The sequence below is a fragment of the Apium graveolens genome, chromosome 5, assembly GCF_009905375.1.
Source record: "Apium graveolens cultivar Ventura chromosome 5, ASM990537v1, whole genome shotgun sequence".
Classification (NCBI taxonomy): domain Eukaryota; kingdom Viridiplantae; phylum Streptophyta; class Magnoliopsida; order Apiales; family Apiaceae; genus Apium; species Apium graveolens.
The window spans coordinates 67015274-67027759 of NC_133651.1; the positions used below are offsets into that span (position 1 = coordinate 67015274).

General features: G+C 38.4%; 3 protein-coding genes across 3 annotated transcripts in view; 1 reads left to right on the forward strand and 2 right to left on the reverse strand.

The window, feature by feature from the left end:
- Positions 1–213: 213 nt before the first annotated feature.
- LOC141660147 (uncharacterized) lies at positions 214–1023 on the reverse strand. The gene has a single exon (XM_074467107.1). It carries the CDS (start codon positions 1021–1023, stop codon positions 214–216), a length of 810 nt encoding a protein of 269 aa, XP_074323208.1.
- Positions 1024–3729: 2706 nt separating this feature from the next.
- Positions 3730–7613, reverse strand: LOC141724132 (glutamate--tRNA ligase, cytoplasmic). The gene is made up of 6 exons (XM_074526132.1): positions 7389–7613; positions 6993–7092; positions 6758–6911; positions 5552–6657; positions 4435–4899; positions 3730–4235 (listed from the first exon to the last, which is right to left on the reverse strand). Exons 1-6 carry the CDS (start codon positions 7532–7534, stop codon positions 4023–4025), a joined length of 2184 nt encoding a protein of 727 aa, XP_074382233.1. The 5' UTR covers positions 7535–7613; the 3' UTR covers positions 3730–4022.
- Positions 7614–11487: 3874 nt separating this feature from the next.
- The window catches only part of LOC141660148 (zinc finger BED domain-containing protein RICESLEEPER 2-like), a 49958-nt gene continuing 48959 nt past the window's right edge, over positions 11488–12486 (forward strand). The window contains exon 1 of the mRNA XM_074467108.1: positions 11488–12414. Coding sequence (XP_074323209.1) covers positions 11488–12414 — 927 coding nt within the window. The remainder of the gene's footprint in view (positions 12415–12486) is intronic.

Here is a 12486-nt window from a genome sequence, read left to right on the forward strand (position 1 = left end):
TCCGGGTGGGAATCCCGGGCTCCAGCTCTACTTCAACTGTTTGCTGGGCAGGCTCGACCTTTGTCTTTTCCTTACTTTTCACAAATTTCTGGATCCAGGCGTCCGTGTTGATTACGCTGTACCCGGAGTCCTCGATCATATTCACATCAAGTCTGGCCCTTTTACTGAGGTGCTCGCGATACTTCTTTCTGCTTTGTCCCTTGGGTAGGGTCATTAACCTTTTTCGTTCTCAGGTTCTATTTCTGTCATGACCAATGCTTGGCCATAACACTTCCTTGCCATTTCTCTATCTCCTCTTAGCTCCCCAGTACCACCCGGGGTCGGGAATTTGAGCTTTAAGTGAATTGTCGAGTGGATTGCTCTGAGCTTGGTTATTGTAGGTCTTCCAAGGATCATTTTGTATGACGAGGTCACGCTTATCAGATAGAACTTCATTACGTGAGGGACCTGCTGGGGTGCAGTCCCAAAGGTAATCGGCAAATAAATGACACCCCGGATTGGGATCATTGTATTTCCAAATCCGTACAAGGGATCTTCAAGACAGGGGTCCATTCGGAGGTGTCCGAGCTCCATCCTGTTAAGTGTGTGCTCGAATACAATATTAGCAGAGGAACCATTGCCAACTAAAATTCTTTTTACCTCATTATTCGCGACATCCAGGGTGACCACCAAGGCCAAGTTGTGATCCGAATTGAGTCCCTCATAATCAGAGTAAGAGAAGTATACTTGTTCATCATCCAAAGGCTGGATCATCATCACATCATTATCCAGGTCCGGGCTCCGGGGCGGAGAAGCCGTGCCTCCAAAGACAATATTTACCACATTTTTGCCGCTTCTTGGGGCCCTATCTTTGTCGTTTGACAACCTTTGAGAGTATTGGTTCATGTTCCCCTTTTTGATCTGATCTTCTATGAACATTTTGAAAGATAAGCAGTTCTCCGTGGTATGGCCATGATCTTCATGATAGCCACAATGTTTGTTCCGGGCTCTGTTCTCGGGAGGTGCAAGTAAAGGTTTCAGCATATAATAGAATGGCTTACCTTTAACTTCACGCAATATGTCGGCCCTAGGCCTATTGAGGGGCGTCCACTCTGGTTCCGGCTTGGGTTCTCTCTTGGCCTTGGGCTTTCTCTCATTCCACCTTTGTTAGGCGTATCCCTCCCGGGGTGGGGTTCCCCAAGATTGTTGAATGTAATTGGCCTGTCTGTCCAGTTTGTACCTTTTGTCCTTCCGGGACGACGAGCGACGTTCCGGGGACTCGTCATCATCATGTATTCTCCGATTCATTTTCATCGACTTGAGAAAATCATTTTTCTTTATGAACTTTGATGCCATGGCATAGGCAGATGCCAGACTCTGGGGTTCTCTGTGAATCAAGTCTTTGACATACCCTTCATAGGATATTGGATGCAAGTTTCTCCGAAAGATGTTTACTGCTTCCTTTTCTTCTAAGTTAGAGAGTTGATTGACTGCTTCTTGGAATCTCTTGATGAACTCGGGGAGGGACTCCTTGCTTCTTTGTTGGATTGTCTCCAAATGATACATTTGCAGCTCGTTCATCCGGTTAGCCCTGGACCTTTTTAAGAATATCTCCCGGAAGTCTTTCCAGAAATCAACACTCCGGGATGGAATCCGACTTGACCATTTCTGCGCTCCCCCTTTGAGTGTTGATGCAAAGAAGCGGCATCTGGTGAGGTCGCTGTAATCATAAATATTGGAGATGTGTTCAAAGTAGTTCAGATGCTCATCAGGGTCAACTAATCCATCAAAGGAGTCAAAATTGAAGTGTTTGAGCCCTGATTATCTGGGGGTAGATTACAACTTTTTGGTGAGCGGGATGGCCGCCGAACCCACTTCCATATCGCCTTCTACATTTCTCTTAAGATCCCGAAAAACCCGGGCCATTTGTTCTTGTTTGGACTCCTTTTCGGGCTCCGAATCCGAAGAAACATGGATTCAGTGCGCCTTCCTTTTTAGCTTCGCCTCTTCTTCCCGAATTCGCTTTTCAATAACTTCTTTGTCTTTGGCTTCTTCTTCCTTCTGGATTCTCTCCCGAAGGGCAGCTCTTTTGATTTCATCCCGGGCATCCTCTGAGGGCTTCTTCAAGTTCTTTGCAATCCGATCAAAGACAAATCCCCGGGATTCTCCGGACCGCTCCTCCTGATCCCCAGGGCGGGTCTCTGGTTCGGCATTATGCTTTTCCTTCCACAGGTCCATCGCAGCTCGTTTCTGATCCGGGGTCATGTCCCCCCAGAGGTTGGCTGAAGTTCCAACATGCTTATGGGCAGCTCTCTCGATGACTAGTCTCTGATCCCCTGGTTGGAGATTTGAGATGGAGTCTGGGTTATGGGGAGCCCTTCATCCACATCTTCCATCTCTGCGTCCCTGGGTTGGGTTGGGGTGGAGGTGGAAGGAAAGAAGCAGAAACAACCGCCTTGCTCTTTCTTGTCGTCATGGTTGTTCAACAATACCACAAATATATAATAATGTAACTCGCAATTTCAAGTACTAAAACAGATGAATTAGATCCAAAATACGTTGTAATCAAGCTCCGGGATTATTACAACGTTAACAAGATCTATTAACAATACTTGAAAGGAAATGATCTCAGGGAAAAAACAGATCTGGGAGACTGGGAGTGGAGTTCTTACTGAGGAGTAGTTTTCTGAGTTGCTGGGTGGGGTAGGAGTGGCAGATATGAACACCACCGGACGGAGGTTCGACCCCTCCTTCTAGCGCCAATGATAACTCCAAATTCACCCCGAGGTCTTCTCCTAGCTGGGCCCGGATTCACCCTCCGTTTGGACATGAATGACGGCGGCGAGCGGTGTAGCTGTAGGGTGGGGACCTACAAAACAGAACCGGAGGGGGGTGGCGTCCCCGCGGCACCTCCGGCGTGAGAATGAGAAAGGGTTTCGTAGGAGAAAGGGGTAAAACGAGAATTATACAAGATTATTGTGGTGTGTGTACATGTATGTATATGTGAGTATATGTGAGAGAGAGTGTAACCTGTAACCTTCCTTTTGTCCTGTCTTTTATAGGCCTCCTACTAGGGTTTAGGTGTTTGTACCTTTTAATCTGGACCGTAGGTGTGTCTTTTGGACTGTAGGACGTGTGAACGCTCAGGATGAGTCGGTGTACTATGGAATTCGGACCGTAGGAATGTTTTGGATTCGGGATACCTAGACGGTGGTGATGTTGCCACGCGTCCTGGGCTCTACATGGTTAATGCTGAGTGCTTACTGGGCTCTTTTTATTGGGCCCTGAGTTTCTGTTATTGGGCCTGTGCTACTATAGGCTATCACGTACCACAAATGAACTCAGATATATAAAACAATTCTCTTATGCTAATTAGGAAAACATAAAAGTGATTAGAGGAGAATGTACCACAAATGAACTCAGATATATAAAACAATTCTCTTATGCTAATTAGGAAAACATAAAAGTGATTAAAGGAGAATGTTGCTTGTATTTCCGGTGACTGTTATGATAGGCTGGTAGCTTTTAACATATTTGTGTTATTAATTTTGAGTGATGCGGTTTTAAAACCGAAACCGATCCGATTAAAACCGAATCGAGGTTTTCAAACCGAAACCGATGGTTTCGATTCCGGTCTCGGTTTTCAATTTTAAAAACTGAGGGCATGCGGTTTCGATTTCGGTTTTGGCCAAAAACCGACCCGAACCAAATAGCATTGTAGCTGTATTCCACGAATTACAAGACCAAGAATGTAAAGGATCCGACAATTTAATTTCAATCAGGTTATTCAAAGCTGAAAGATTCAGCGAGTTGATACAAGAACCAGAAACTGATATCAAAATAGACCAAGGATAAAAGTCTTACTAAATTAGAAAACTCAGAAATGCACACAAATCATAACAGAAATTTGTTTTACAAGTTCTGAGTCCGTACAACACACACAATCTCTGAACTAGACCGCATATTTTCTCAATATTCCATCATTAACATTCCAAACAGAAGATGATCATGCTATACTGAAGTGCTTGTTTCTCAATAACTTATCATTTACTTTGCTGCCTACCATCTGGAATTGCAAACAGAACAATAGGCTTTGATGACCTTACAAATGGAACATCACATCGGAAATAGCCCTTCCTCTCCAGCTGCAAAATTTCTCCTTCCTTCAAGTTTCTCATATTTGAATCCCCAAATGCTGCACTTTCTTTCTTCGTACATGGGTTTAGCACATCAACAAAATCCTCATCCTCATCAAGCTGCAAGAGAAACAATTAATACCAACATTGTATCCACTACCAGAATAATAACTCTAATTTCAGCATAGCACCTGCCCAGAATGATTACAACACAGACAAGCACTGCGCTCATGCTTGGATACACATTTATATATAAATATACATGTCCACCAAAAAAGAAATAAGGAGAACTTTACAAACATAAAGAGTCACAAAATACCTTCTTTTTTGTGATAAGATAATCAAACTCCATTAAAGAGAGTGGAACAAGCTCATTTGTATCAGGCAGCCAAGTAAGTTTCAACTTTGTGGTCTTCACAGATCCTCCGAGGTTCAAAACCCCTGTTAAATGCTTGATACTTCCATCTTCATCCTTGCTAATTTCCTTTACTATGGCATTGCCCCAATCCATCAAGGTAATCTCCTCCTCTGGAGAAATGGACTTGGCATCAGCAAGATCTATCCATACGCTTTTTGTGTAAGTGGTTGCCTTATCCCCCGCGCCAGGATACTTCTTATGTCTTGGAATAATGCGAACAAAAGGATCATCAGGTCCATCGCTCAACATCAACAGAACACGTTCTGCAGAGACTGCAGTGTGTCTAGGACAAACAGGATCAATAATTTTCTTGTTGATAGTCCACAACTTGTCCCATTCCATCAGATTAAGATTTTTCGATGCACCCTAAACAAATTATCAAAAGCACACTCAGTCAGTTGTATAGTCAAATACTTAACTGTGTTCAAATTTTGCAATAACAGGGTTTTATCACAGGTAAAGGTTTCAATCCACAAAAAAACACAACTGAAAACACAGCTGAAAAAGAAAATAATGGGGCAGTAAGATGTTTTGATAAGTAAAAGAATGCCAAAGTAGACAATAGTAGGTACCTAAGTCATATATTATATAAGGCTACAAGCATCATTACTATAGATACCTTTTCAAAACTGTCCTTCGATATACATAAATTATGCAACAAAAATCAACTCCAGCTAATATATTTAAGGAAATACAAAGCCGATATACTTGATTCTGCATTGTTGCTTCGTGGACCAATGAACATGCATATTCACCTGTCTTATCCGTAGCATTAAAGAATCATGAAGTCAATATCTTAAATGGCAATTATCTTAAGTACAAAATCATTAGACATCCGCAGCATAAAGACATGAAACATTTAACCGGAGTTCAGAAATATCCCCTGAATAGGTTGCAGGAATCACATGAAATGCAGTAATATTTCCTCTACAGTTAAGCACTTGTAAAGTTCCACAAGGGTAAGTACAGAGAGACAATCAGAAATTAAATGAAATGCAAAGCAAATGTTTGAACTTACTTGTTCGAGGATAAACTGTATCAGTGCTTCGATTTGAAGACCTCTGCGCACAATACCCTGGACAGTGGGGAATCTAGGATCATCCCATCCATCAACCTTCCCATTCTGAACAAACCACAGAAGCTTCCGTTTGCTAAGAAGGGTATAAACCATATTCAAGCGACTAAATTCATATATGTGAACCTTTCGCAGTCCCATATCCTCCTGAATTCTGTAATACTGAGCATTGCGATCATGATACTCACTAGATCGAAGTGCATGGGTAATACCTTCTACAGAATCAACAAATGGACAAGCAAAATCATAGGTTGGGTATATCTTATATTTATTGCCAATCCTGTGATGGGGCATAGGATTGCACCGGTAATAGACAGGATCCCTGAGAGACTTGTTCGGGTCCTGCATGTCCAACTTACCTCGGACACAGCACATTAATCCCCTTTCTGACCCAGCAATCATTTCCTTCCATAACTTCATATTCTCCTCTACACCGTGGTTTCTACACCTTGATTCAATTCCGTCCATCCTTTCTTTTTGCATCTGCTCTCGTGGTGTATCATCCACATATGCCTTCTTCTCACGAATCAATTTCTCAGCCATTTCCATCAGCACGGGGAAATAGTCTGATGTATAAGTAACATCCTTGTATTTGATACCCAACGTTCGAATGTCAATCAAAAGATTATCCACAAATTCATTGCTTTCTTTTGCAGGATTCGTATCATCAAAACGAATGATAACTTTACCATGATACCTATCAGCAAAGTACTGATTCAGGAGTGCTGCTTTTGAATGACCAATGTGAAGATAACCACTAGGCTCAGGTGCAAACCGCAAACAAACTTTTCCATCTTCCGCATTTGGAAGATCTACCTCACTAGTTGCCCTGGTTGCTACTTTACCAACATCCCCATTGGCAAGCACATTCGAACCCTTTTGTTCTTTCTCTAATAATTTTGCCGTCGGCTTACTAGAGCCCTTTTTCCCAACATATTGTGCTGTTACTTCATTTAAAGCACTGTATTCAGCTGAAATTGAATTGAACCATCGCCCCAAATTTGGATATTTCTTGGAGTCCTTCAAGCTGTCCCATCGACGCCCAGTTACTACAAAACAGATAATTTCACTGAATTAACACACACACACACATATTTATATATAACAAACCATAATTATACATTAGGCAGGATGGCAACAAACAATCACCTGCAAGAGCTGACCAGATTGCTATGTCTGCAATTGAAAGACTGTAACCAACCAAAAATGTCCGATGCAGTAAATAGCCATCAACAGATTTACAAGCTCCCTCAAATTCAGAACCCGAGGCAAAGACAGGAGCATAATCGAGCCACTCATCTATCTACGAAAAAGAACAAAAAAGATAGTAAATTGCAGGAACACCAAAGATAAAATGAAAAGCCTAATATGACTTAAAAGATACCTGAGAAGACTCAAGGTCATCCCGCTTGTACAAACCATGAACACTTGCCGATATTCTACCAAGATAACGTAGTACTGCATTCGTTCCCTGTAACTTGACACTTAATACAAGCAAAACCTTTAATTAGATTACTCGCACAAACACATTTTATAAAGTTCAATCTCAGACAGCTACGTGAGTTATAATTTAATCAATTTTATAGAGTAACATAATACGCAAAAAATTCGATTAGTATTTAGTTAGTACATTTAGGCTTAAAACACTTTGAAAAAGCTCGATTATATACTTGTAAACATATAGCAACATCATAATAAGCTATAATTAGACATACAAGAGCAATTCAGAGCATGAATCAATGAAATACAACTATAAATTGATAAGAGTGTGTAGATTTACCCAGTGGGAAGGACAAGGGCGGGAGGCGCGCCGGAGGTTAGATCGGAGTGAACGGAGATTGGAATTCCGGCGACTTTGGCTGTGGTTATGACGGACAGAGGAAGCGAATCCGGTGGATATCGGAGTTTCATATCTTTGTCTTCCATTGTAGAGAGAGAAATTTAGGGTTTGAAGTGAGAGAGAGAGAGAGATTATATGTTAGGGCTTTTGGGTTTACACTTTAAAAAAGCTCGAATATATACCTGGGCCATCATTTTTATCGGTAATTCGATTAACAACTGCACGTTTTTCGATAATCCTTTAAATATAACTTCATAATATTTTTTATTTTTTTTCTGAATAAAAATTTCACTTTTAAACTTTTATTAAAAATAAAATTTAAAAAATATTATAAAACTATACTTTATAAAATCTCGAAATACGTATAAATAATGCACATATAAAAATCAACGGGACGGGAGGAGTAGCTAGTAGTTACATATAATTTTCACGACTCACGAGTTTATTAATATTATACTACTAGCAGAAAAAAGAGTTTTATTGTACAGATTTAAGGGGTTTCAAAAAACGGGTCTCTCAGTTTAAGCTTGCTTGAATATTTTGTCATTCGGCCAACAGGTTAGGTCACCCAGTTCTAGGATTGTACATTGTATTTTGTGGACTTGACTTTTCGATAATATGAAAGTCCAATACCATGTCTCATTTTTAAGAGTTTTTCTGTTCTTGTTTTTTATAGATCTAAGTGTCTATGGGAAATTAACCAATTTTTGACCTAACCATTAAGAACTATCTATTGATAATTTTAAAATCTGAAAATTAAATTTTAAAATTAACTAAATATGCTTTTCAATGATGTATATTTTTATTATTTTTTCAATTATACAGTAGATGTAAATTTCGGTCAAAATTTCGTTAAGTTGATCGATTTAAAGTCAAAATGAACATAGGGACGAAGAGAGTATTATAAGGACTTAATTACGCTTTGTTGGCTTCTAAATTAAAAAAAATAATTACAAAAATAATTACATTATTAATTGTGCCAAAATGATTACTCCCTCAGTTCCACCCAATTGTTATCGTTTCTGAGACAGTGTCCGACACGTATTTTAAGATGAATAAAAAGTATAGTTCTATAACATTTTTTGAATTTTTTTTTCTGAATAAAAATAAAATGTTTAAACTTTCATTTAGAAAAAGAAAATTTTAAAAAAAAGTTATAAAATTATACTTTTCTATCCATCTTAAAATGTATGTCGAACACTCTCTTACAAACGATAACAATTGTAAGGAACGGAGGGAGTACTAATTGCTAAATTTTTTGGGCTCTTGGCGGGCTCTTCCTCCTCCCAGTAATTGATTCGTTAAATTTTAACAGGAAAGGGGCGGTAACATGTGTTCTTGTGAAAATGGGTGGTGGATAGTTCTCCGGTTAACACTGATCATGCTATCATGATTGACATAAAAGCCTAGAATTTGAAATATCGCACCTTTTTATCCCAGGAGTTCGGAATTTAAATTGCAGTGACTACTAGAAAGTAATCAGTCATGTTAAACACATTGATGATGCCATGGTGACAAAAATGTGAAGAACATGACCATTGTTAATAGCCTCAATCATGTGTATTAAAGCCACTTAATAACCGGCGACAGCAGAACAAGCAAAATTCTTGAACATGATAAGAATACCATGGTAGGCATAATAGTTTTCGGTACCTTCTTCACCATATCGCCTATCACAAATCTCCTCGCAAATAACAGACCGTCCTGTCTCCCTTAAATCCAATTGACCGCAACTAATTTTCTTATCATGACAAAAAAAAATCAGAGATTATTAGAAAAAATAAGATGTCAATACGTTGAAAATCAAGAGTATCAATTCGTAATCAAAGAGGACTATTTAAAAAATTATTAGAAATATAAGATGTCAAAAGAGGACTATCAATTCGTACTATGTAAGCACTGCAAATCCATGCTCTGAAGGGGAACGAAGTCCAACTATTGTTGCACGGTCACATAATCTTATACTTCAACAGTTTATTCTCCTCAATTTTGTAATATCCTGCTCTAATTAGATCATTAGATCATTTTGGCATGTATGTATTAAGCACTGAGGACGAAACAAAAGTCCTCACAAGAAAACAGGGATGCAAAGACAATGGGGCCAAAATCTTGGACGAAAGGAACGTTGTTGTCTCCTACATGTCCAAAAGGTTTCTTCAATGTCCATCAAAGAATGGCAAACTTCAAAAGCTTATTCTCTTTAATTTTGTTGTATTCTACTTTGATTCTATTATTTTAGGATGTGTGTATTAAGCCGAGAGGACAAAACACAAGTCCTCAGAAGAAAGATTGTTGTTGTCTCCTACGTGTCGGAAAGCGTTTACTCAGTCTCCATCACAGAATGGTATACTTCAAAAGCATGATTTTTTTATGTAACATCCTTCTCTAATTATATTTTTTGGTTATATGTATTAAGCCGATACAAGAAAACACAATTCCTTGGCAGAAAAGATTATTGTAAAGAATGTGGGCCCGAAGTTGGGGATGAAAAGACCGTTGATGTCTCCTACATGTTTGAAATCGTTTATTGAGTCTTCGAATACTCCTGCCTATTGTATTGGGCGGAGAAGGGTTCCATAGTCTCCTTTTTCAATCAATACTCTCCCCACTCAAGTTGTTCCATATACTATGAATGTGACAGCCTTCAAATCCGGGGTCAGGATTGGGGGTCAACAAACAACTTTGAATAGCGTAAACCGGTATATTAATATGAATATACAAATATACTAATGACCCCTCATTTATGGATCGATAACAGGTTATGGTATGAAACAAGAATGGAAAAACATCCGAATTACTATAATATTTAACTCAAACTTTATTACCTTTTGGGAAACCTCCTCGTCTTATATGCCCTGAGATGTATAACTATCTGAAGTTGAGTTCTCTCCATAGCGGTGCCTACTGCGATATACTTATTATAATATTCGATATCACTGAAAGAATAAAAAAATGACAAAGCAAAAGTAAACCAAGAATGCTCAGCAAGTACTATAATTTGGTTTCCTGGTATTAATATCAGAAGAACCCACTGGAAATTATTTTTGAATAGTTTTATAAACGTCTTCCCTTATTCAAATCATCAGGTGAATAAAACATTATGCATTATTAGCTATCAATAATAATTTTAATTTATCTGAAACAAAATTAAAAAGTTTCTGATTCATCTCATGAATTTATCATTTGCTTTGTCTCGTAATCGAGAAAATTTAAAAGAAGGAATGTCATTAAAGGCGATCAATAATAAACGAGACTGCACACTAGAACCAACATATGTATTATATTTTACTGATTAGTCGAATACAGTACGGATCTATGCCCATCCGTAGACCCGGCAATTTTTCACACGACACGAAACGACACAAAAATTTTGTGTTTGTTTTTGAATTTTAGGTACACGACACGAAAATACACGAACACGAAAGTAAACGATAAATATTTCGTGTCGTGTTTGTGTTTACCCCTCGAGTACACGACACAACACGAGGTACACGATATAAATGAATAAATAAATAATATTAATATATTTTAAAATTTATTTCTAAAACATAAATTTTATACACAAAATATAAATCACTAAAAATCACTTTCACACTATAAATCAGTTTCACACCATAAAATTTACGGGCTAGGTTGGGGACTTGGGGCTTGGGCTGTTGTTGGGATTATTTTAGTGGATAGATAGAGACTAGAGAGCAGAGAGAGTCCCGACTTTTCAAACACAAATTAGAAAACATACATACAAAATTTTAGGGTTTTGACTTGTCTGAGAGCCGCAGTCTGTCTGAGGAGTGAGGAACATGGAAGAAGAAGTTTGGCCAATATCTAATGATCCGGTAATTTTTCGCAACCTTTACTCTTTAATTATGTTTAGTTCTTTAATTATACAATCATTTTTTTCCAGTGTATACCCTCAAATTAGTTGCTTTTACTCAACCTTCGAATCTTGTATTCCTTAGCATATATAATCAATTTTTATAAATAAATTTATTTCTTTATACAATAATATGAATCGTTAAGTGATGATGAGGCAGACCGGATGGAGAATGAAGAAACCGGACCAAAAACGGAAAGTTCCGTGAAACCCGAGAAAGAGAAGGGCATTAAACGAAAATGGTCAAAAGCCTGGGATACATTTGACCTCTTTAAAGGTATTGGAGATGAGCCAGATATAGCCAAGTGCAAGAAGTGCGGTTATACAGTCACTTACAACTCAGCAACCGGGACTGGAAATTTGTTGAAGCATCAAAAAATCTTTGTGATCTCTTCCGATATTAGGCAAATGATAATTTCAAAGAGCCAAGGATCTATGTTGGTGCATAATGGAGCGTTTGATCCCAAGATTTTCAGAGATATGATAACTGAAGTCGTGGTAAAACACAATCTGCCTCTTTCTTTTGTCGAATACGAGGGTATTAGAGAGGCCTTTTTATATGCAAACCCAAGAGCTACGTTAGCGAGTAGAAATACCTTGAGAAATGATATATTAATTAATTACAAAACTGAAAAAAGAAAGTTGTTGAACATGTTGAAAAGTTGTGGCAGTAGGGTATGTTTAACATCTGATTTATGGACTTCTGTTGCAACTGATGGGTATATTACTATCACGGCTCATTTTATAACCGATGATTGGGTTTTGCATAAGAAATTGCTGAATTTTTCATACGTGCCATCACCACACATGGGAATGACTATTTCTGATAAAATATATAAGTTATTGTGTGAATGGAACCTCAAATTTAAATTGTTTAGTATCACCTTAGATAATGCTTTAAGTAATGATGCATTTGTTGGTACTTTGAGAACACAACTAAACTTGAGGAATGCTTTGCTTTTTAGAGGAGAGTTCTTTCATATTAGATTTTGCGCACATATTCTTAATTTGATTGTGCAAGAAGGTCTAAAAGATATGGATGCATCGGTTGATAAAATCAGAGAATCCGTTAAAACATTAAAGGTTCCTAAGGTAGGAAGGAAAATTTTAAAGAGTGTATAACACAAGTTACTTTGGAAAGGAAAAAAGGGTTATGCCAAGATT